This window comes from Perognathus longimembris, chromosome 15 (genome assembly GCF_023159225.1).
Source record: "Perognathus longimembris pacificus isolate PPM17 chromosome 15, ASM2315922v1, whole genome shotgun sequence".
In the NCBI taxonomy this organism is placed as follows: Eukaryota; Metazoa; Chordata; class Mammalia; order Rodentia; family Heteromyidae; genus Perognathus; species Perognathus longimembris.
The window spans coordinates 6,027,831-6,053,859 of record NC_063175.1 but is presented as its reverse complement, the minus strand read 5'-3'; the positions used below and the strand labels follow the sequence as shown (position 1 = coordinate 6,053,859).

The 26,029-nt window shown below is 46.5% G+C and overlaps 1 protein-coding gene across 1 annotated transcript in view; it reads left to right on the top strand.

Annotated features, from left to right (window-relative positions):
• Window positions 1-24,987, top strand: part of L3mbtl4 (L3MBTL histone methyl-lysine binding protein 4) — a 293,901-nt gene extending 268,914 nt beyond the window's left edge. Inside the window, exons 16-19 of the mRNA XM_048363591.1 lie at window positions 440-466; window positions 12,641-12,801; window positions 21,667-21,729; window positions 24,096-24,987. Coding sequence (XP_048219548.1) covers window positions 440-466; window positions 12,641-12,801; window positions 21,667-21,729; window positions 24,096-24,260 — 416 coding nt within the window. The 3' untranslated portion in view covers window positions 24,261-24,987. The remainder of the gene's footprint in view (window positions 1-439; window positions 467-12,640; window positions 12,802-21,666; window positions 21,730-24,095) is intronic.
• The last annotated feature ends 1,042 nt before the right edge of the window (window positions 24,988-26,029 follow it).

Below are 26,029 nucleotides of genomic sequence, written 5' to 3'. Positions count from 1 at the left end.
TAAATAGGAACTTGAGAAGTGGCATACAGTGGCTGGCCCAGTGTTTTGATTTATTTCATGTGTTGGGGGTTTTCTTCTCTTTTGAAACAGAGAGAGAGAAAAAGACAGAGGACATTAAACACATCTTATTCAAATATTGATAAATTGGAAATGGTCGACAAGTCGGGGCATGTTGGCATCAAGTGGTATTTATTTAGAAGAACAAACAGAATACCCTTCTGCATTGTTTGAAATGTGACAAGACCCAACCTAGGTAGCAAAAAGGCCATGAACTCTATTTTGCATATTTTAACCAGGTCCAAAGAAGTTGCTTTTCTTAAAACTTTCTGTAACTCAGGCCTTTCTAGAATTCTAACAATACTAAAGAGACTAAAATATACAATATTTTATATACGTGCTAAGAACACCAATTTCTTCTTTTATTTTTGTTTTTGTGCAGTTCTAGGGCTTGACCCTCAGGGCCTGGGTGCTGTCCTTGAGCTTTCCCTTTGCTCAAGACCTAGTGCTCTACCCATTGAGCCACAGTGACACTTCAGGCTTTTTTTTTTTTTCTTTGTGGTTTATTGGAATCTCACAGACTTTTTTCTGGAGCTGGCTTCAAGGCAAAATCCTTAGATCTCAGCCTCCTGAGTAGCTAGGATAATAGGTGTGAGCCACCAGCACTTGGCACATTTCTTCATTTCAAGGTTATTTCATTTTCTCATGTGTCCACCATTTCTCAGTCTTCAACCCGTGGTTATCGGGGTAACGAACATAATGCGAGACCAGGCTGATAGGCCCGGAGGACAGCCAGGGTAAAGGGTGAGGGACAGGAGGGCTCATGCCAACATGCCAAGCAGGGCATGTGTCCATTTTGTGTGCACAGAGGAGAAGCTGGAAAGCAGGCAAGAGGGCGCAGCAGATGAAGCTGAGTGTGCTAGACCTGGGATGTCCGGGAGAGGCGCCAGGGGCTGCCCTCCCCCTTGCTAGTTTCGGGGCATCCAGGAGGGACCACAAACCAGGCCAAGGCCAGAGCAGCTGGGGCCGCAGTGTGTCCGTGTGCACTGCTGGCCTGGCTGGTCTGTGAAGCAGGAGAAACCTGGGTGGGAGCTAGGATGTCTACCAGAAACATGGCCCGGAGCTGCCTCATTGTATTTGCCTCAAAGTGAAATGTGACAAGTCTACAGACCATTTTATGGATATGTTCTCCACCACGATCCTAAGAGTGAGTAGAGATTTCATTATCATTCACCAAGGAGCAGGCCAGCTTCTGGCAAGCTCTCCCTCCCCGAGACGCCAGGCTTTGAGGTCCGGCCTGTGCTGGAAGAGACTCTTTGAGAAGCACCTTGGCATGCTAAGCACAGTCTGGGGGGGCAGCTGGATCAAGGAGCCCGTGCATGTGTCACATCTCCACGGGGGGAGCCCTGGGCACCCCCAGAGTTCACCTCTTGCTGGGCTGTGGGAAAGGAGGCCTCTAGCCAGGCCCAGGAGCCACAAGGGTGAGCTGCAGCCCCGCTCCCAGCACGGTGGGCGGGGCACCTGTGGGGGTGCTGCCTCCTCCCTCCTCTTGCCCAGTGGAACTGTGCACCATCATTCCCACAGCCCTGGGGTTCCTTTCACTATAGCCCTGTGGATCCCAAGCAACATCTCTTGAGCAAGTTTATTCTGAGATAAATCGGTTGCTAGGTGAAAGCACCAGCCTGGAAATTCAGATTCAGCCTATTGCACCATAACAAAGGATTTCCATGTGAAAGAAGAAGGGCGGGTCCCCAGGAATGATGGAGCCACACTCCATTCCCAGAGCCTCCCATTCACAGCTGCCTGCAGCCATTTAGATCAGGGTGCTAGGGAGTGAGCCGCTGTTGAAGTCAGTGGAAAAGAATCTCCCAGTGTGTGGGTTGTGGGGTCAGCCTGGAGCTCCCCATCACATTGCTTCCTGTAGGTGATTGTACCATCTGTAAAACAGAAGGGCAAGAACACTGCCCCTCCTCAAGTCCTGTGGAGTAGGCAAATTGGCAAGAAGTATCTTGAGAGCCCTTCTTTCCGGCACCACTAGCTGGCCTCAGGAGACAAAGTCTGCTGGATGCTAGCGGATCCAGTGCACCCTGCAACCTGCTCTGCCCCTAAAGTACTGCCCTGGGGGTCGTTGCATTTGGTCCAGTCCATGTTGTGGCTACACAGGGCTATGTCCTCCACTGGCTGTATTTTGACAGGAGCCTCAGAAACCTTGTTTCTGGACCTCACGAATCTTTCATCTGGGGATCCCTGATCACATTGAACACCCATGGACTTGCACTTATATGGCTCACCAAGTGCTGGGGATTAGGGTATTCTAGAGAGAGGACCGCAGAGCCCAAAGGGGCATTCCCATCCTGCACATACTCAATGGCAGTTTTCATTTGGCTTTTCATCGTTGCAGAGAGATGTGTCCTTCTGCCTCTCTCCTACGGTTCATAGTTTTTCATACCAGCCTTGTGAGTTGTCAACAAACAGCTCTTGAGCAGCTTCCGTGCAGGTGCTCAGCCGGGGCTGGAATTTGCAGCCACAATACCAAGATGAGTGCTATAAGGATTTCTAACTTGCTGCCATTCTCTTGGCCCTGTCAGCATTGGCCTCATGGGAGTCCAAGGATGGGCAGCTTGGAGGATCATCTGTTTGGGCTTTTGCACTTTGTGTTGTAACTCCACTCTAGTCTAGTCATGGCTGCCCATTTCCTACCCTGAACCTGGGTAAGAAGTCCCAACCTCAAAACCCAAAGCCTCACATTTACTCCATGTTGTCCATGCCACAAGTGGAGATTTTGGCATGCATGCAATTGTTAATAATATTGTATGAAGTCCCTCTCAGGCTATGCGTATAGGGTATATATGGAACATAATGCTGTATTTAGACTCAGGCTCCAGTCCCAGGATACCTAATTGTGGACATGTAAATATGCTACACCCACACCCCAATAAGCCCTGAAATCTTAAACCCTCCTGGTCCCAAGCATCCTCAAAAACCTATACTTAAAGTCCACTTGCGCCGTGTAACCCAGTATCAGCCTTCACCACGGGAAGCAGCATACGGCACAGTTAGATCTTTTCTCGTTCTCTCACACACAGAAGCATCCAGTGATAGAAACTTTCAGGTTTGTCAGCGCCGACCCACAGGCTGTTCCTCCTCCCCTCCCCCTGCCTTCGTGGAGTACAGATGCGTATCTATAGGAAGAAGAGCCTTTATGGATCTCTTGTCAAGTGGATGCCTGTGATCATTCAGTTACTCTCGTACCTATGCGAGCGAGATGGAGGCCACTCTTGTAGAAATTACAGAAATACATGCTGGGCAATTGGATTGTAGTATTCAATCAAAGTAGTTAATTAATAATGTCACCAGTTATGAGAAACATATTAAACTAAAAAGTCACCCTTTAAGCCACAGACACTACACTGCACTGAATGAAGTATTTTATTGGATGACTAACACATCAAAAGTTAATATGTATGTTTGGGTTCAAATGAAATCAAGGGATATCTGGCTCCTCACCAATCTACAGGAGGACCGATCACAGTCCCCAGCTCTTGAGTCATGGATGTACTTGGCAGATGAGAAAACACAGGATGGAAACTGGTCATTTTTGCCAGCACAAGCTGTGTTAGCATTTGCCACTGTGTTGCGTTGGAGTTCTGATGTCCACAGTCACATCTTGCATGAAGTAAGCACCTGTGCTGTGCTTATTGTGGGTCAGACCTGTGGCCTACCTTGGGCCTCTGAGAATGATTGGAAGTGCCTGTCCTTGAACTTATACTCCATTGACAATAGACTGGAAAGAAATCAGTTCCCAGGTAGGGTGGTGAGTGGATGGGTCCCATGGACAGCCATGGGGAAGCCTGAATCACCACATGATGGGCAGCAGAGGCCCGAGATGCCTTAAAGGACATTTGTTGAACTGGTATCAGGAGAAAGAATAAAGCCCTAACCTCAGGAGTTGAAGTGGACCATGAGCCTGTCGGCCTCAGCGGCTGCTTCCTGCCCTGAAAAACATATTACTTTCTACTTCTGCTTCTTGAGTGGCTCATTCCATCAGGACGCAGCCAGGTTTGGAGAGCTCTTAGAGCCTGTGTGGAGGCAGCCAGGAAAGGGAAGTCACAAAGGCTGCCATCTCATCTGTCCATCAGCTTAGTGGCGGCCTCTGCAGGGGGGAAGGAAACAGGCTTTGGTTCCTGTGGGAACTGAGCAAGAAAGACAAGGACACGTGGGAATATAGAAGACCAGGGCCTGGCAAAGAGTGGGTACACTAAGGGAACTGAGAGGCAGAGGTCACCCACATGGGAGGACCAGTGGCTGGGTACTCTCAGTCAGAGCGCCACTGGGCCTCGGGGTCTTCAGATGTCTTTGGGAACAGAGCATCTCCCTGAGTGCAGGTGGGCGGGAGAGGGAAGGTGGCCTGGCTGTGATCTGAGCTGTAAGATTCACACCAGGACTCACAGGGACTGTGACTGGGCTGGTACTGGATCCAGAGAGGGTGCTGAAATGATGGCAATTGGTGCTTGTAAATACCAAAGCTCCCCAGAACCCTCAGGTCTCTAATCCTCCCCCCCACCCCATATTCAAGCCTCAGGAAGAATAGAGGGCTGCTCTCTATCACAGACCTCTTCAGGTTCAGTGACATGCGTTTGGGCTGTAACACTGCAAAGAAGTGGTTCTAAGTTTGAATGGTTCCTAACCTACTCTTGAGAGCCTCTTGTGGTTCATGCAGCGAATGAAGAGCTCCTAAGGCACGCTTCCACTCATTTGGTCAGCTATTCAGGCATTCAGCAGGTATTTGTTATCAACTGTGTGCCAGAGAACTTCATGGCTCAAAGTTTTATAGCTAATGAACGCTGAGCTGCAGCGAGAATGCAGGCCACAGACTCATTGCTTCACGGCTTCTGCCACTCTTGTGGTGGCTGGGGCTAGCCAATAAGAGACATGCGCATAGTGTCCACCTCCTACCCTGCCCGTGTCTCCACAGAGGCCCCAGCTCCGCATCCTTCCAGAGACACACTGTCTAAGAGAAACAGAATAGAACTTGCCTCGTCTTCACACTTAGAACAATGAAAAAGAAACAAGTAAAAATAATTTAGCTGCATACTTTACTTACCCATGATATATGTATATCTTAGCACATGAACGAAGATTTTAAAACATTGTTAAGGAGAGAGAGACAGAGACAGGGAGACAGGGAGTATGTATTGTATATAGATAAATAGATGAGAGAGAGAGTTGGCTGGCTGGCTGGATTGCTGACTGCAGTGACTATCAAAGATTAGACAGGGATAGGAAAATCACATAGTTGAATTTTGGGGCCAATTGAAATATTCTCTCTCTCTCTCTCTCTCTCTCTCTCTCTCTCTCTCTCTCTCTCAAGAGAGACTCAAGCCTTTGTGCTCTTTCCTGGCTTTTTCCACACTCTTATGACATGATCCACACTTTTACTGCTTTCACACACTTTTACTTTTATGGACTATTCTGCCTGGCATGGCTTTTAGACTTGATCCTTAGACCTTAGGCCCCTGAGTAGCTAGGATTATAATAATTCATGAGCCATCAGGGCCCAACCGCATCGTTCATAGTATTTTGAGGGTCAACCACCACCGACAGCTGGTCCATCTGGCCATCTCTAGGGACCCTTAACAGCCTTCCCCTGGTTGGAATTTCTTGACTACTAATGAAACATATGGCTTCCAGGATGTTATATGCTGCTTCGGGCAGACAGATGATAATATCTGAACACCCTTGGAACTAGAACATTCTGTGTTGAGTAGTACTGAAGAGGCCTGAGAGCCGTAGCAGATCTTCCAGTACCCTGGTTGGAAGACTCTTTGGATCATTCAGTATAACACAGCACTAACCTTGTTGGCCTTGGACACTTTGGTGGCCTCCAGATCACTCCGCATATCATGAGATCATTACACACTTTGTGTATGTGTACACTGGTATTAGTACTGGGGCTTGAACTCAGGGCCCAGGCACTATCCCTGAGATTTTCTGCTTAAGATTTTCTGTACCAATTGAAACAAAGCTCTACTTCCAGCTTTTTTTTTTTTTTTTTTTTTTTTGCACCAGTCCTGGGCCTTGGACTCAGGGCCTGAGCACTGTCCCTGGCTTCTTCCCGCTCAAGGCTAGCACTCTGCGCCACTTGAGCCACAGCGCCGCTTCTGGCCGTTTTCCGTATATGTGGTGCTGGGGAATCGAACCTAGGGCCTCGTGTATCCGAGGCAGGCACTCTTGCCACTAGGCCATATCCCCAGCCCCTACTTCCAGCTTTTTGGTGTTTAATTGAAATGAAGTGTCTCACAGAATTTCCCACCCAGTCTAGCTTTGAACTGCAATCTTCAGATCTCAACCTCCCAGAAGGAGGTGTGAGTCACGGGTGACCGGCCACTTCATTATTTATTTTTTAATTTTATTTTTCAGTCATGGTGCTTGAACTTAGGGCCTGGGCAACTGTCCCTGAGCAATTTTTGTTCAAGGCTAGCACTCTCCCATTTTGAGCCACAGCGCCACTTCCAGTTTTCTGGTGGTGAATTGGAGATAAGAATCTCACAGACTTTCCTGTCCACGTTGGGTTTGAAGCAAGATCCTCAGATCTCAGTTACTGAATAGCTAGGATTATGGGTGTGAGTCACTAGCACCCAGTTTCATTGTACTTTCAAGGCCAGAAATCTCCAAAGAAATACCCAATACCAGAAAAATGGTTACAAATAATTTTTCCAGGTAAACAATTTCACAAATTGGTGAAGCGCTGAGGGGAGAAGGTATTCCGTCCTCTGTTTTCTAGAAGGGGGAATGTCCTGAAGGTAGGGCTAGCTTTAGCTCTTTATTACTGTCACTTACACTCTGGTGTTAGAGTCTAAGCCAGGATTATACAAGCATTCCATCTTCTGGAACGGAGGACATTTTGATTAATTAGAATGCTAAAGCCTCCAGTAGGAGGCTGCTTTTGCAGTCTGGATTTCTTTGGCTGACTTTTTGGCAAGTGGCAGGAGTCATTGCTGCAATGAGGAAAAGCAGCTCATATTCCCACAGTCATGAGTGGTGAAACCCGGGTGGGAATGCCAAAAAGTCAAGGGCACGAGTCACCCTTCCTGCCCTCCTCATGGGAAAACTCCTTTCTCATCTGAAAGCCTCAGACAGAGTGATCTGGCTTGTTTCTTTTGGTGGTGGTGGTGGTGGTGGTGGTGTGTGTGTGTGCCTACCAGTTTGGGGACTTGAACTCAGGACCTTGAGCTCTTCTCTATCACTTGATAACACTCCCACTTCTGGCTTTTTGCTTATTAATGGGAGACAGGAGTTTCTCAGATTTTTCTCCCTGTGCTGTTTTTAACTCATGATTCTCAGATCTCAACCTCCTGAGTAGCTAGCTAGGTTTACAGGTATGAGCCCCTGAGCTGGGCCAAAGGCTTTATCGATCTCTCTGATTTGAGCAGAATAGTTTCTGAGGACAATACAGTTGGTTGCCTGTCACTGGGAGCTTTGTCAGTGGGTGATTTTGTTGCTATAAGAGCATCACAGAGTGTGTACTTAGAGACACGCAGATGGGAGGGCCTGCCCTGCCTCCTGGGCTCTACTGCACCCTCATGCTCTTAGCCTTCCCACCACCCCGCCGTCTACTGCGTGTTGCTGTGCTGAGTACTATAAGCTCCCCTAATGCCATGTTTTTGTGTTTCAACATATTTAAATATTTTAGCAATGAAAACACTAGGTGAGAGGAATTTTTTTGCTCCACCATCATGTTACAGGACTCCCATTAGACATACAGCACGTGGGTCTCCATCAACGGTTTGTAATGTTTAATTCATTATCAGCTATCTAATGAGTATCTCGTATGACTTACGTTGTGATTGGCTTGGGGGAAAAATTAAAAATCAGTGTGTTCATGTCATGTAAGGATGTATGCAAAATTTTAGATATTTGCAAAAGTCTTATTTTATGCACTGAATGTAAAATGATGCAAATCACCCTCAATTTAAAACGTCTGTCAAGAGTCTCATAATCTCCAAGCTGCCAGGCAGAGTGCATTTGAGCTGTGCCACGTGGCCACCACTCATGGGTCTCCACTGTCTCTGGTAGCAAAAGTCGCACTGTGTTTGAGAGCACCACTCTGATCATCACTGCCCTGCCTTTCAGGACCAGTTAGCTGTGAAATTTAAACTCAGTCTGCATGATCCAGAGTCTGTCTGAATGTCAGCTTTCATGGGTTTTAGGAACAGCTAGCTACATGGGCTTTGGGAATACTATAGGTCCCTACATTAATGGTTAGGAAACTGAGTCACAAGGGTGTTAGAATAAAGAAAGAGCAGAAAACATCTCAACAGACCAGGTCAACTTAATGGAAAGTTGAAGAAGGACACCCTGGTGACCTGAGGAGAGTCAGGAGACACAAGCGTGCGTGCTGGGGAGCAGGGGTGAAGGGACTTAAGTGGGTTCTTGGATGATGGTGGCTGGAGAGTACAGAAAGGTTGGGTCCAGACTTTGTAAGTTTGTGGTTTGGGCCTGTAATCATTTCTGCAGGCCTGGTTCCAGGAGCCTGTTGTGCAAACCCACTGAGCAGATCCTGGTTCAGCGAGGTGTGGCCAGGTTTGGGGAATTCAGGCACCTTTTACGGGGGTGGATTTTCACATTTGGGGGGTTGCAGATTCTCTTCATTGACAGGTGCTAGAACAGTTAAAACCCCTCTATATTCTAATAACATAACACTGATTTACTTAGTGTCTCATCACAATCATTCATTGAGGTCTATGCACTACTATTGTCCCAAGTTACAGATGGAAAACCTTGCAGCATAAGAGTTAAGTATGGCACTCAGAATCACTCAGCTACAGTGTATGAGTACTGGTACTCAGTACTGGTACTTCAGCAGTAAGCACTCTGTTACTGACTCAGCCCTTCCCTCCACACCACAGCACCTCAGACACACATAGCTGCTGAGTGATTTCCTTCAGCCACACCCAAGTAAGGGTCCTACTCCAAAAGCACCACTGCTGTGGAAGAAAATAGACTGGTGAAGAGGACAAAGAAGGTCAAACAGACTCCAGAAAACACTCCTCAACATGCATTTCCTCCTTTGCTACTCTTGGAAAATGAGTCTGGTCTTTTGTGAATGGAGAATTAGATAATTAGGTAATTTCTCTTTGTAAAGCCTGAAACCTAGACCCAAAGAGTTTGCAGCTTGAGTTTCCATTGTTACCTACCCTACACTCACTGCAGAGAATGATCTGAGTACTTTCTTCTGCTTCCTTACGCCAGCCCTGCAGAGTGGCTATTGGTACTCCCACTATTGTAGTTGAGAAGGCCCACAGCTCCTTCTGAAGTCATTCAGAGGCTCCCTGTGGGCCTAACTCTGACCTTAGGGAATAAAGTAGTCCTCTCCTTTTTTTCTATAGGAATGTATTCCAAGGCCCAAATATGCTAAGCACCCAATGTAGACACTCACAAAATTACAGTGTTGAAACTTTTCTTCCTTGGGAACACACAGATTTCATTGTAAAATTTTAATGTCCAAAGCCTTTACTTGTGAGTCTAATTGTTATCATGCAATGTCTTTATGCTGAAAAGGCCTAAGTGACTCCATCTTAAAAATCTAAGCTTGCTTGCCCCTAAATCAGGAGGTTACACAAAAAGCCTGCACAAAAATTTTTTGAGAAAAACTGCTGCATGTCTCAAACGGAGGATATATGTGTTAGATATAAACAGAGATTGAAGTTTAACTTTAGGAATGCGGTTTAGCCCACTGCTAACAAAGTTGAACTGTAGCCCTCTGCTAACAGAGTTAACTATAGATAAGATTAGCCTATTTCCCTCTGCTTGCTTAGTGTGATGTATTGTTAATCAAACATATGCCTGACTGTGTGGAAGTTTCCCCAGATTGCTTAAGAGTTGTTTGTTTCATGATATAAAAAGACTGCTAGATTTGACTTGGGGCCTCTGAACATCATCAGAAGAGGTCCGAGCTAGCTCACAATAAACGTCTCTTTGCTGTTTACATCGGTCTTGGTCTCTGGTGGTCTTTTTGGGGGTCCTGAACTTGAGCAAAACAATACTTCTAAAATATAAAGTTCAATCTAGGCATCAGTGGCTTGAACCTGTAATTCTAGCTACACAAGAGGCTAAGATCTGAGAATGGTGGTTCAAAGCCAGGAAGAGTGGAAAAGTCCAAGAGACTCCTATCTCCAGTTAACCACCAAAGTGCCAGAAGTGGAGTGGTGGCCCAGGCGGTAAAGCACCTGCTTTGCATGATAAAGCTAAGGGAGAGTGCCCAGGTCTTGAATTCAAGCCTCAGTACTGGCACAAAAATACTATGAAATATAATAAAAATAAGTAAGATTAAAATATAAGGTCTATTAATGTGTCTTTCCAGAGTCACATATATTTTAGAAATTATGCATGTTTAAGACTTTGAGATATACCTGTAGGTTTGTTTGTTTTTGTTTGCTTATTTTATCAGTCCAGACTAATTCAGCAAAGATACCCAGTTGAATGCTGCAGTAATTCCTTTCCAGACCAATGCCGGTTTTGACTCAGGTCTAATCCCTAAGAGGAGGTGGCTTCACCTCTGGTTTCCCAGGAAAGCCCTCCCTGCAGAGCCAGGTGCTTCCGGTTGGCTTCCTTTGCATGTCCTCCTTGTCCATCCGCTGAACTTCATTAAAGAACATTCATGTCTGTCAGTGTTCCAGAAGAGGTGAAGTTTCCTTTCAGAACCTACAGCCTTATGTGCATATTGTGGGCTGAACTACACAAAGATAACCTATTTACATACTAAAAAGGTCAGGATTGGACAATGGGCAGTTTGCGAGGAATTTGCTGCTGGTTGCAACTAGAGCAGAAGAATTGGGGAGAAGCCAGCAATTTTGCTGTCTCTTCGTCTAGGTAGACAGGAAGCCCTAGTAAACAGGAGATGTCTGCTCTGATCCAGCACCTTTGGACAGAGAAGTCCAGTGATAAAACCTGGCTTACAGTTACCACCTTACTGATCCAAAACAGACAGGTGATCCTGGAAGACAGAAGCCAATCTCACCTCATAAGAACCTTGCTTAATTAGAGGCAGACATGTATGCAGAAGATAATTTCAAGTTAGTCAGAGACAAATCATCAAAACGGACTTTTAAGTTATGAAGCTGCTGCTCATTTAATCAGCCATCTGCATAATATTAGGAAAGGCAGAGCCTGAGAAGGCCCTTTGGTGATCCATTTTGAGATTGGTCTTTTCAAAACCTCTTTAAATATTAGTAGTTTTACTTTGCATATGAGTATTGGAAGTATCTTTAAGTATACCATTATAAGTCAGTAAACTGCTAAAACCTGTATAATGCTTATTCTCCTTCCCCATGCAGAGACTCAAAGCAAAATCAGTAGAGGGCTGGGGATATAGCCTAGTGGCAAGAGTGCCTGCCTCGGATACACGAGGCCCTAGGTTCGATTCCCCAGCACCACATATACAGAAAACGGCCAGAAGCGGCGCTGTGGCTCAAGTGGCAGAGTGCTAGCCTTGAGCAAAAGGAAGCCAGGGACAGTGCTCAGGCCCTGAGTCCAAGGCCCAGGACTGGCCAAAAAAAAAAAAAAAAAAAAAAAAAAAAAATCAGTAGAGAATGGGGTGGATGGTTCCATCCTAAACATTGGGATGTAATGTGAGAGAAATCCCTCCTGAAGAGAGAATATGAGCACGCAGGTGTTAAAATAGATGAGGTTGAAAAGCCTGGAGACCCTACTGCATCTCCTTGATAAAAGCAGCTACTGTTACCTTGGCTGCTCTCCCTTGTGCCTGAGCCCTGTGGTACATTCAGAGGTGACTCTCTGAAAAGAGAATGCTGCTGCGAGACGCTAATCTCCAATTAACCAGCAGAAGAAGCTGGAATGGAGGTGTGGCTCCAGCCAGGAATGACAAAACTGAGAAGAAGATGAGTTCAGGCCCTGGTATTGACAAAGAGAAAATGGAGATGAAGGGAGGGAGGGAGGGGGGACAGACAGACAGACAGAGAAACAGAGACCGAGCGTGCACTTTTATGAACACCTGTGCCAGGGAAGTCTTGGCCCCCCAGGTTGCTCTCCACCATCCCCAGCCATCCTGCTTGCACTGCTTCTCCCCAGGTGAGGTCATTGTGTCCCACTGGGAAACTGGGGCAGCAGCTGATGTCACCCAGGTTCTCATGGGGACTCTGTACTGCATTTTGTTCAGACTCACCAGGGGACTTAGGAAGCCAGATGTGGCCCTGAGCTCTTCTGGGTTTAGAGATGTAGAGTGTGGCTTCCAGGAAGAGTTGTCTCTCTGTGTATGTAACGCATCCCAAAGGGCTCAGAGGCCTGATATGCTGTGTACTCGCAGTGCACACAGACCCTTGCTTCCTCTGAGTCCTAACCTAAAGAGAGAGGAGCCAGGGCCAGGGCCACGCTAGCCCTTCCTTGGCCACTAGAGAATATCTTACAGAGAGGATTTAAAGTGGGCTAGTGAACATCCGCAGTCTTCTGGGCCTTACATGCCGTGTTTTGTGTGCCCTCTGTTCTAAAGCAGACTATGGCATTCACCAGGCCTGGCAGTGGCCCTGTTCAAGCACAAGACAAGGGTGCTCATGGCATCTGCCTCTCACCCACCCAGACTGCCTTCTGCTTTCGGTGCTCTTCACTCCATGTGGCTCTCTTTCAGAATACTCAGCCGAGCAGACACAACAGCCTCTTCACCCGTCCATCTTCATGTCTACCCATCCATTCCGTGACGTTTCTGTTGGCAGAGAACAGCACTTCAAGCTGCTTCCGGGCGTGGCCGGCATCCAAGCCAGCCAAGTGGCTGGATGGACAGTGGAGGAGGTGAGCGGAGTGGTGCTCCAGGGGTCTTCTCACGCCTAGAAAACGCCTTTCCTTTAGGTATTGCATCTCCATAAGAAGTCTAAAATTCAGATTGGAGGGAGAAAGTTAGGAAAGCCTATAGCTTGTCTCATTCATTTTCTGTCTCCATGCCCAACATCAGCCCAGCACGATCCTGCCTTCCATCACCAACTGCCCAGGCTGAATGAAGCAGAGGGGCCTAGACTTCCGTGTTTACCTCACAGCTCTGACTGGGAGGCGCACAAGAGAGCAGCTCCGCAGTCTCTTCTCTGGGCCATGCAGCTGCTCCCTGGTCAGTGTGCGGCCTGAGCAGGTCCCTGCTGCCAGGATGGGATGACCAGGTCACAACGTTGGGTCAGAAGCTCTACAGAGGGGCAAAGTCAGATCAGGTTTCAGCATGAACCCAGTGGGTTACGTTATTGCTCACTCTAGTGAGGTAGCAATGGCACATATTTAAGGCATTTACTTTTTTGTGCTGGTTGTAGGGCTTGAATTCAGGGCCAGGGTAATCTCCCTTAGCTTTTTTTTTTTCTTTTTGCTTATGGCTGGTACTCTGCCACTTGAGCCATACCTCCATTTCTGGCTTTTTGCTAGTTAACTGGAGATAAGAGTCTCACAGACTTTTCTTCCTGGGCTGGCTTAGGACCTAGATCTTCGTTTGTCAGCCTCCTGAGTAACTAAGATCACAGGTATGAACCCCTGGCACCTGGCTAAGACAATTTTAATCGAAGGAATAAGCTGTTTGACAGAAGTTTCTTCTGATAAGGATGTCATTTCACCATTCCCCACTGAAGATAACATTTTTGTTTCAACGAAGGAGATGCCAGGTCACTCTAATAGATTCAGGGTACAGATGGTTAAGTTAGTTATGAAATGTTCACTGAGCACTTGCTGTAGTCACCTTCACTCAGATTTGGGAGCACGAAGCTTCCTTGTCCGTCCCACACTGGGAACGTCACCTGAGGGAGGAGCTTGGAGCTCACCTGTGCCCTGCTTCCTCTGGCAAGGAGCAGCAGAGGCAGCCTTTCCCCAGCATGTCCTTCTGGTCAGCCATGGAAGGCCCATGGTGTCCTGGTTGTGCCAAGGTGACTCAGGGTGACAGGCACAGGCTGGATGTTGACGAATGACTAAAACATGATCCTGCTTCTCAAACAGTGTTTTAAGTCTGCCTCTTGTTTATGAATTTGTACAGTTTTGCAAAATGTGCTCATGACCAAGCCAGTGAATTATAGCCAGTTGTGTCTATAACCAAGTCATATGTGGCTTTGCCCTTGACACAACCTTGCCCTAAATGAAAGGTTTAGCTAAGAACAAATGCCATGCCATCCATATTGGCTTCTAAGCGAGTCATTTGAAGTTGTTGAATTTGGTAAGTAAGATCCAGAATGGCTCCTCTGGTCCCTCACACCATCGGCAAATGAAATCACAATAAGGAAATGTCAGATTCTCTTATTTTGTCCATCTGGCAAGTAGAACTGAGTAATCCGCCAAATCACCACTAAGTGATTTGCTTAAGGCCACACAGTCAGAGCCAGGGTTTGAGCTGGCTCTTCCCACCACACACACAGAAGACCTAAGTCTGGAGGAAAGCAGCTGGAGACAAGCAAGAACAGCTGGGTATGAAAGTCCTAGGTAGCCAGGCAGGTATGGGCATAGCCCATCTGGCCCCTGGAGCCTGTGACGTACACTTAGGCAGAAGCTAGTTTGTGAAGCCAATGTTTCAGGGACTTGAGAACAGCGAAGATCCTCCAAAAGAGGGAGAACCCAGGGAGAAGTAGATTACCATGGAGTCACCAGCAAGGCCCTGCCTGGCATGCCTGACTGGTGCTATGGGAAGAAGACTTGACAGCAGTCAATGTTTTAAAGTCGAAAGCAATAGCGCAGGGAAGGCGATGAGACACAGAAGATAAAAAAGTGAAATGAGCCAAATGTGATTCCATTTATAGTCTCTGCACTGCACAGTTTAGTACTTAATTAAGATAATAACATGTGAGAGCTGGAAGGCCTGAGAAGATCCTTTGAAAGAATGGGAAATGGCACTGCTGTCAGAAGAAGAGTAGCTCTGGGGAAGAGCCCAGTGTGGGGGGTAGAGGGAAAAACCGTGGGCATTTTTTGGTGGGCCATGAAGTTATTGGTCTCTGTGAGTCACCAGTGCATAGAGAGACGTTTCAGGGGACAGAAATGCGAGGTGCTATCATTAATGGGTGCACACTGGAGGCACCAAGGGACCTGTTCTTGTGTGTCCAGAAAGAGCCTGTGAGACCTGAGCGCTGGTTCAGGAGCTCAGAAGAAAGTTAAGGGAAGCAGGGCTGCAAATGGGCATTTTAGGAGAAGCGAGCAAGATTCCATGGAAGAAAGTCAAGGGAGGCAAGTCATGGATGTTCGTGCAGCACAGCTCATGGCAGGCTGGGCAGGGGAGCATGGATTTTCCTGCCCAGGCTAGCTTTGCACCATGTTCCTCCCATCTCAGCCTCCTAAGTAGCTAGAATTTCAGGTGTCAGCCTCTAGTGCACAGTGTATGATTCCATTTTTAGTGAAGGGGAAAGCTTTATTTCTTTCTTAGGAAAGCTATTCTTGCAAAAAGAATAGGAACCCCTATTATGAGGGCCAGCAAGCAGTGAGGAGGAAATGTGGTCAGGTAGGGTCTTGATCTCACAAGTTGCATGTTTTGGCACTCAATGAACTTGAAAGGAGGACATTGGAAGATGACTAACAGGAGTTGCTGGCCCTCACAGCTAGTCTCATTAGATTGGAAAGGTTTCTAAAGGAAGAGCCAGGAGAGCCTGAAGATGATGCCGAGTGCTATAGGAAGGGGAATCCTGGCTCCTGAGTTCTCAGTGGCAGCACGCATAGTCTCATCCCTGCGGTGCTGGAAGAGCCCTTGGAATTTAAAGAGATGCCCGAGAGCCATTCAGGAGGTCAGGTGTCTTACATCAAGTGCTCGCAACAGTGCTTCCCTGTGTCTCCATCACCATGGGTGGTCATCAGGGGTGCTCTCCAGAGACAGACAGATGTCTCCTTGCTCCTTACACAGAGCTGACCCAGCTAATGAGCTGCTCTTGAGTACAAGAACCAAATCCTAGATCTCTTTCCATATCCTTCATCACTGTGGTACATCTTCCAGTGCCAAAGTAGGTCCTTGAGAGTGATCCTGGATGGATTAGAACACATGGGCTTTGTAGTGGTGTGTTCTGTGCTTTTGAAACCGACACCACACTCTGGAGAGAGGCCACATTGGGGGTGGGGAGCAATTCGGTGGGTATTCACCAGTGGTGTGGGCTGCTCTGGATGCCACAATCAGTGACAGGTGAGGAGGGAGGATTTGAAAGGGCAGTTCCAGACCAAACAGGATGCTGGCTGTGGGAGCTGCTTTTGTGTTTTGTTTCCTCTGGACTCACTGGGAGGGTCTGTCAGCAACCAGGGACCAGGCATGCTGAAATGAACTTTGGACATCCCATTAAGTGCCATTCAGCAAGACCTAACCCAGGATGTCTACAGCTGAGGCTGAGGAGAGAAAACAATCCCTTTGTCTGCTGTCCTGGCCCAGGAGAAAGACCTGTGCTCTCCATGATGTTGCCTGTGAAGAGAAGCCAGAGCACAGCCTTGCCACACTCCCCAAAGGCCAGGGCCGGCCTTAACTCCTTTGTCACTGTGGCTGTCTCTCCCACAGCAGTAGTTCTCAAAGCATGGGTGGACTGTGAACTCGATTTAACGGCTGTGAAATGAAAGGCAGGAACAGATGACAGCATATTAGGTGTCATGAAGGTTAGTGTTTTGGGAAGGTTGTGATCAGTAAAAGTACTTCTTACTCTACAACAGAGAAATATTCTGTTTAATACTACAAGCTTTCAAGTATAGGGACTGAAATATTTTTATCATCAAATATCTCTCTCTATAGATCTGAAAAGCAAAGCATCCTGATCAGATTAGGTATTTGACCAGTATTTGAATGAATGAATGAATGAATGAATGAACAGATGAATTTTACAGTCAATACACATGAGCAAGTTTTGATGTGTTGTGTGCACATAGTTGTCCAGATTATGACTCAGTTATGCTTGGCACACATGTGGCTACTTTTATTATCCCTTCTACTCTAAAATGCATGCTAAAACACCACCTATAAATTGCCTTAGCCTCTACCAAGTGTTCCCTAAATGATCATTAAGTCTAAAAGATGGCAGCTCTTTTTACAGCAGTCTTTACCCAGGAGGCAGTGTTTGGGAAAATTCAGGGTACTGCTAGCTAAGCACTGCAGCCTTCTACAACTGGGCCCTTTAAAAAAAAAAAAAAAGACAAACATTCTGCTGTTAAAAACAAAAAAAATGAGGCTGGGCCTGCAAACCTGGTCCCCAGTGGAGGTTGGGGCCGTACAATCAGGCACACATCTCCAGGCACAGTAAGAGAGAAGCACCAGAATTAGGAAGATGGAAGGAATGACGGCCACTGCAGAACACAGGCCTGCTGAGCTCCAGAGAGGAAGCCAAGGAAAGTAGGTCGTGGGGGGAGCATGAGTTGAGTGAAGCTAGGGCTCATGGCAGAGCCCAGGCAGTGCCATCCTTCGTCTTCCCAAAGTGCTGTCTCATACTTAGAATGAACTTCCTCAGTGTCCTTCCAAAACAAAGCAGGGATGTGAGCCACAGGACACTGTGCTCCCAGAGCATGAAAGACAGGCAAGAAATGAACCCGTGCCTCCAGGTACTCCCCAGAGCAAGTGCACTGCCTTGAAACACAGATCCATCCACAGCTGTCTTCCCGTGGACACAGATGGGTGGCCCAGCCCCTGCCATAGGGTTCACTCCCAATGAACCACTGTCTACATGTCATCCCAATTTGAAGGGAAAGGTCTTTTTCAAGGGGAGAATGAGAGGGAACCCTTTCAGTGTTATTTGGTAGCATATGGCAGCTCACCACTTTACATTTGGAAAGTCTGTAGCAGATCATGCCTTCCATTAAAACTCACATTGCATTGATGCTTAAGGAAAATAAGTACCAACTGAATGAATGAACAAACAAATAAATAATACTTAATCAGAACCTTTTTTCACAGATGATCTGGCCAAAGAGGTCTGCCTTTGTAGAGTCCATAGAACTTGTTCTTTGGGGGAAAAAGCGACTACAGATAAAGGGAATTCTTCCTCAAAGGCAGACAATTCAAGGTGGGTGGGGGAGGGGCAGTTCAGGGAAGCACAGCTTCCCTGTTGTGGGCAGAGAGCCTACTGATGACCCCAGAGGAGGCCGAGACTGGGGAGGAGAAACTTACTATCCATTGTGAATGCTTTCCTTAACTTATTAGTTATTCCCATTACAAACACTGGCTTAAAACTGGGGGGGGGGGGGGGGGGGCGGGCGGGGGTCAGCGCCTATGGCTCATGCTTGCAATCCTAGTTACCTAGAAGTCTGAGACCTAGATGATCACCATTTGAAGCCTGCTTGGGTAGGAAAGTCCACAAGATGCCATCTCCAACCTACCAGAAAAAAGCCAGACTGAGGCATAGCTCAATAGTAGAGCACCAGCCATAAACAAGCAAGCCAAGCAAGAGTATGGAGCTGGGTGTTCAAGCCCTATTACTGACCACACCCCTCCCCCCACCAAATCAACGCTGGTTTCTGTGTGCTGACACAGAGCTGTGGAGGACATCGTCTCTTCAATGGGTTGTTTATCCAGGAAAGGCCAGGGTGACATATACAGAGCACCAGAGCACCTCAGTGTGCCATGGGATATCACTGGCTCGGAGGCAACATGGCACCTTACCTCAGCTCCCAACAGAGACAAACAAAGTCCAATCTTCAACTCCAGATCCCCCCTTTTCTTTTTTATGACACTTAGGCCCTCTGACTTTGAAAGATACCTGAACAGAAGATTTGAGGTGATCTGCTCCCCAAGAGTATTAGGCAGCATCTAGACACATGTTCTGGAGATTGCAGCTGCAACTGGCAGCCCATGAGGAGAGACCAGCAGCGCAGTTCAATGTCCCACAATCCACAGGGCCATCCACAGCAAAGGGGTAGCTGGCCCAGGGTGCCAGTAGTACTGAGCTTGAGAGACCCTGCCTTAGAGCACATCCTGTTCTCAGCCATCCCCAGCCCTGAGGCTTTTACTTCTGCAGCCCCTCCACCTCAGCTCTGGGCTTTACCCCATGCCAAGCATCTAGGTCCTTGTGCTCCCCACTGGCCTGCAGCTAAGGTTGCCCAGCAGACAGCCCCCCACCCCAAGGGCGACAGCATCAGTTTATGGAGACACCCTGGCTCACCTCTCCCACTTTCCCTGGTGCTGTGGTCCCAGGCCCTTAGTGCACATTAGCACCCTGAGGGAGCTCTGAAAAGAAATGGCAGCACTTGGACAAAATCCAGCTTTATTTATTTGCATTCTCTGTGGCCTGAGCCTGAACCATCTTGGTCTGCAGGCTCTGCAGATGATGGCAGCATGCAGCTAGGTGAGCCCTGCTCCTCAAAAGCCCTCCCCAGGCCCCTCGCACTGGCGAGCTGGGATTCCTTTCTGCTTCTCCTGCCTGCTCTGCTTTGGGGATGATTTCTGTAATTCTCTGCCTGTCCACCTGAGACATTATGAAGATTTCCTGAGTTCTCACCGAAAGTAAATCTCTTTTTTCTGTTTTCTTCTCCCTCTTTCTCTTTCTTTCTTTTTTCTTTCTTCTTTCTTTCTCTCTTCCTCTCCTTTTTTTCTCTCCTTCCCTTCCTCCTTCCCTTCCTCCTTCCCTCCCTCCCTCCCCTCCATCCTCCCTTCCTTCCCACCCTCTCTCTTTCTTTCCTTCTTTCTTGTGCTGCTACTGTGGCCTGAACTCAGACTCTGCCCCTCTTGCTTGTCACTTTTGCTCAAGGCTGGCATTCTACCACTCGATCCACAGCTCCACTTCCAGTCTTACTTGGAGATAAGAGTCTCTTGGTTTTTGTCTGCCTGAGCTGGATTGGAACTCGGATTCTTAGATCTCAGCCTGTTGAGTACCTAGGACTGCAGGCATGAGCCACCAGTACTTGGCCAAATCGCTCCTTCTGAAAGAAGGATCTTGCCACCTTGTATTACACTATGAGTGATGTTCCCTTACTCATCATTCCTCTCTCTTTCCCACCAATAGTTCTTGCCTGAGCTGCTCGTGGGTGCCAGAGCAAAGCCTTACATACAACCAAGGCAGGACCTGCTCAGTCAGAAGAGCAGCCTACAGAACACAGCCACCCTTTCTTTCTCTCAGTGTCCTGTGTCCAAGACTCTCTGGAGGCACTACTTGACCAACTATCCAAAGTGCCCTAGCAAACCATCTATGTGATCTGACCAGTAGCTTCCTTGGCTTTCATTGACTCTGCAAATACAGAAAGCTTTTTGCTTCCTGATTACCTAGAAAACAACAGCATATTAACTCACTGGAACAACTGGGCTTCCTCTCCATATGCACCATGGAAGCTCCAATCCTCCGGGATGCAGCCACAGTGCAGAGCAGAGCCAGCCTGAGCAGATCATATACTGCAGTGATCAAGTCTGGGGGGTGTCTGTGCATGGCTGGTTTAGGGAGAGTGTCTTAAGATTCTTATTGCCCCGGAATTTAGAAGGATGATTGCAAAATGACTCATAATGAAGTAGATTTGTAGCACCAGACCTGAAAAAAGGCTATACCAATACACCAATTTCCCCCAACCCTGTGTGTTTCCACAGACCTAAGGTGGCTGTGAGACCATAGGGCAGAGTTCAGACGTGCACATAGGAGTCACAACTTCCATGCATCATGTGGACATTGGCCCTCACTGCTCCAGAACCAGGAGTCCACCAGCACCTGAGATTTTCTGGCCACTGACTTCTAGAATGGCCTGTAAGGAGTGAGTGACATTAGGTCCAGTTGTAGTAGAGGATGTTGGTCTCTAACACTGGCTCCATGCCCTCTAAAGTCCTCCATGAGACCAGGGGAGGAGAAAACAGAAAACCAGGTGGCAGAGAATAAGCAGGAAAGATTAGCAGGAAGTCAGTTCCTTTACCAGATCTCACCCCCAGGGCTCCATTCACCATTGCTCAGCCCTGCTTATGGCATCCCACACCTGCCCAGAGCCACTAGAGCCTAATGATCATTCAGTTTACCCAGAAGCTGCACTCATTGTGTCTGTCTGTGATGAGTTCCACAAATGTGTATTGAGAGCCATTGGGCGGCCTCCCCTGCTGGTAGTCAGGTCTTTGAGCTCTCTTACCCAAAAGGCGTGGAGGAATGCTGGGATGGAGAGTGAGGGGACAGGTGAGAGCCAAAGTCAAGTTGAAGATTTGAAGCCATTTTCCAGGCTTCAAGGCTCAGAGAGTGGAAACTTGGGTTCCCAAACCATCTCTGCTGTTACTGAGTGTGAGTGTGGGTAAGATGACACACGCACTGGGCTGCCATTGGATGGCTGTGCATGTGGGAATGCAGCTGGGTCTGGCAGACGCAGAGAGGCGGGGACCCTGGGAATGAGCACGAGGAGACTCTCATCCAGCTGCCTGTAAACAAGATGAACTGCTCTCATCTCTCGATGGCCTTTGCTAGAACTGCTGCCTAATGCCACAATCCTTGCCTTTCCCAGCCCTGCAAGGTGGTCAGGAGGATCCTCTGTGGGAAGCTTCTGGAAGGCCAGAGCCCCACATGGATGGAGGGCATCACCATATTCCTATGTAGGTCAGCCTGGTGACAGGATGGAAAAGACACTGGGGCAGGTCTAATGGATGAGCGGATGAGTGCTAATGTGACATGATAGTTGCTATTTAAATCCAAGTGTTTGAGGAAACTGAAGTCTATTTTATTCACATGTTGAGTTACTACAACCCTCAAATTACTTCAGGTGTGTATTTTAAATTAGGTTTTTCATTCTATGCCGTAGGTGGCTGAGTTTGTACAGTCTCTTCTGGGCTGTGAAGAGCAAGCCAAGTGCTTCGAGAAGGAGGTAAGAAATGTAAAGGTTACTTGTGATTTTTGTCCTTCTAAGCCCACATCTGTGCTGTTTCCATTCCATTAAGTGTAAGTAAAAATGGCTTTAGAGATGACAGAAAGGGGACTGGCAGGAGGACCCGACATTTCTGTAGCCCATTCCCCTTTCTGTCATCTCTAAAGCCATTTTTACTTACAAGCACATGGTTAATGAAGGCAGTGGAATAGAGCAAAGGGTCCAACAAGCCCTGCTTGAGACCCCAACTCCTACTTACACAGCTTGTGTGACATTGGAAAAGTCTTTAAGCTTATAATTCCAGGTTTCCTCATCTACCTTGGAGAGGTAATGGAGAGATTAAAAACATACAAATTATGGTAATGGATTGTGATAGCACCATGAACATTAGCTGTTATTACCATCATTGCCATGCTGTTAAGACCCTTGAGACTGGTGGGTTTCCTTCCTTCCTTCCTCCCTCCCTCCTTCTCTCCCTCCCTCCCTCCCTCCCTTCCTTCCTTCCTCTCTCCCTCCCTCCCTTCCTTCCTTCCTCCCTCCCTCCCTCCCTCCCTCCCTCCCTTTCTTCCTTCCTTCCTTCCTTCCTTCCTTCCTTCCTTCCTTCCTTCTTTCCTTCCTTCCTTCCTTCTTCCTTTCTTTCCTTCTTCTTGCCTGAAATACTGCTGCTGTCTTCATTAGAGTATGGAAAGAGACATATTCTCCCTCTTAAGCCCTAAGGAATGTGCTCCTTCTCTCCTAGGAGAAGTATTTCATTCTCTGCAGCTGCATCTTCATTTATCCTAAGTGCACAGGAAGCTTTCTAAAACTTTCAAAGTGTTTAAACACGCAAAAGCCACAGGAAGGGTCACCAGGGCAATTCCTCCTTTGTGGAAAGGATCACAGCATTAGTGCAGTGACGGGTGGAGAGATGAGAATTACAGAGTTGAAAAGATTTTGTTCGTGATGCTAGGCCCACCAAAGGGTTATGCAAAAAACCTTCCATTACTGTCTAATTGTGAAGCCAGGAGTTATAAGTCCCATTATAAGCTAGGCACTGGTGGCCCATGCCTGTAATCCCACCTATTCAGGAGCTTGAGATCGTAGGATCACGGTTCAAAGCCAGCTTGCACATAAAAATCTGTGAGACTCTTATCGCTAATGAGCCAATAAAAGGCTGAAAGTAGAAGCATAGCTCAAGTGGTAGAGTGCCAGTATGGTGCCAAAAAGCTAAGCAAGAGTACAAGATCCTGAGTTCAAGTTCCAGTACTGGCAATAATAGATAAGTTAAAAAAGAAAGAGAAAAAAGAGAAAGGAAAAGAGAGAGGACATTAGACAGGTTCAGGACACTCATACAGTCAACAAAGTCAAGCTCTGAGAGCCTGAGGGCTTCCGAAAGTGGTGGACAAATAGCCTGCATGGGAGCCATTTGGGAACGCTAGAAAAACAGTCACACTTCATTTCTAATCTAAAAATATTGAATTGTCAAGTAAAGATTGAGTATATTTAAGGGGCACCACATGGTGATTTGATATGAATATTCATGATATGCTAATTGCAACAGTGAAGATCTCCAGTACAGCCATCATCACCCATTTCAGACTCAGATCTTCAGGAGCTTGTTCATCTGGAACCAGAAATCAGTCTGAGCCAGTTTTCTTTAAATCTACTTAAAGGCTAATAAATAAAACATTAATTATGTATGCATATTTTACAATGGATTTTTTTTTATTACAGAAAGAAAACTTAAGCTATAGGCAAGGGAAGAGGAAAAGGGAAAAACACAATTACTATTCTTGCAGCCAGTCTAGCTTCCATTAACATTTGGTGTGAAGATTTCTAATGTATCAAATATGTGGCTAGGAGGATTTAATTGTGTACATATATACTGAGAATACTATCATCATATCACATTGCTTACCGATTGCTTCCTAAGTCATTATGTCCTTGAGACATGAAATTTGGTGACCTTGTCCTATTAATGTACTGTAGTGTATTCACTTCTGCTATTGGTCGAGCCCTAGGATGTTTCCAGTATTCCCTGACATGAATAATCGAGAATATACACATTGCACACAATGCTCTTGGGGAAAATTTCCCAGAGATTAACTTGGTGCCCCTTTGAAGGCAGTTGATACATATTGAGACTAAGCTATTTAAAACAACAGCAGCAATTTAACCTGGTAACCATTTGTGTCTACTGAGTTCATATTTAAATGTCAGCCTCTTTTATATTGAACTTTACTCTGTTCTCCTGGGGGAACACTGAAGTTGAGGGGTAGAGGGCCTGAACTGAGTGAGAGGGCTCATCACTTTGTGAAGATGATTGCAGGGTTTCAGCCGCATTCAGCACGGGGCAGCTGTCTTTATTTGTTGTGTATTTATTGCAGCAGATTGATGGCAAAGCCTTCCTACTTCTGACACAGACAGACATTGTCAAAGTGATGAAGATCAAGCTGGGCCCTGCGCTGAAGATCTACAATTCCATCCTGATGTTCAAAGCCTCCCAGGACCTCACCGAAGATGCTGCCTTGAGCCAAGAAGCACGGGGGTGAACGTGCTCCTGAACTTGAACTTTCAGCGGCACCAGGTCCTGGACTCCTTCAGCAATAACAGGGGTACCCACTCATTTGAGTTTCCTGGTCCCATTCACAGTTTATCTGGACCCTTTAGAAAGTCTCTGTGGCTTACTTGGGTGGAGGATTTTGTGTGGAGGATTTTGTGTGGAGAGTGTGGGTTTGCAGTGTGGTTGTCTTGGGAGGTCATCTGTGTTACAGAACAAAGAAGCCCACACTGTAGGTCTATGTGCTTTCTCGTCACAAAAGAAGCCATTTCCATTCTGCATTTCCATTCTCTGGTAGTAAGATAGCAGAAAAGCTGTGCATATCAGTGCATGGTTGCCATGTTTATCAGCGCCACCACGGAGCGCTGACCACACTTGTCATCCAAGGACAGCGTGTCTCAGAGATGGAAGCCTGGTGCCTTTAAAAGACTCTTGTGAAATTTCTATGTGCTTTGACTCAGGAAAGTGAACTTTGAAAAAAAATAATAATAAGCACATGTTTTCAGGTTTCATAAACTCTCCTTTTTATTCCATTACTATTTATTTATTTATTTTAATTTATTTTATAACTAGTCTCTGGTTGTGGTCCCAAGGCGTCCTGGAGCCTACACTAAGCATTGTGCCTAGGACTAATAGCAAAACAGTTGACAGGCACGTCTAGAAGCTGGAGAGACTCCCCATCTGCAGTGAGACTGCGGGCACCTCTCCTAACAGTGCATCCTAGCACTTGCCTCACCTGGTAGGCCAGACATCCACTTGCACTGGACTCCTAGCAGCTCACACTCTGATGGGATTCTTGGAGAAGTAAATCTATGTAACAAGTGCATCTGACCCTGAGTTTGTCTCTACAAACAGAAGCACCATAAAAAGGAACAATCGCTATTGATTCTTGGTGTGAAAAATTCTGGTTTGTTCTCAGACAGTCATCATATTTTGTGACTGATTGTATCTGGAATGAAACTTGTATGGAGAGAGGCTCACAGTTCTTAAAAACAAATACTTTGTTTCTTACTCTTTGTTTTTACTACTCTTATACATACTAACAGCCACCATGTCCTCCCAGGAACAAGCATTCATCATTTTAGGGAAGAAGAAAAAGAATTCATAAAGAAGAGACTCAGGTCTGACCATATCAGCTTGCTTCATTAAGAATGTTAGTGGTTTGAGAAAATCACATCTGTTTAGACAATTTCAGGAACTTCAGGCTTTTGAAGAAGAAATAAACTTCTCTAAGAAGAGTGCATACATTGTGTTTCTTTAGATTTTTACCTAAATGATATTTTAATATATTATTGGTTGGTATACATTTTGGTGTCATTTTGTTTGGTTGTTAGTTTTGCTTTTTGTAGATTGCCATATGCAATTAAAATTCCTGCTTCTGCTCTGTAATTTTAATATATTTTTAGTGATAATGAACAAATAAAATAAAATCCATACTTTTCTGACTTGGTGAATGTGCTGTTGGAAACCAGGCCTACCTCACAACCTGGAATCTGGTTTTTTGTTTGTTTGGTTTTTGGTTTTTTTCTCAGCTGTGGGAAAACTAAAGTAAGTTCATCAATCCTAAAAGCAAACACCTGGAAAGTTTTTACTATCATGTTCCTTGGGCTACATTCCCTTAGGGAGGTGTATGTTAGTAACATGAGAGAGTAAATTGGAGGGCTTTTGTTAAGTTAATACCTTTAAAATTGCTCATTGTCCAGGCACCATGGAAGACCTGAAATTTGTGTATTGCATTTCAAATATATGCCATTTCAAAGG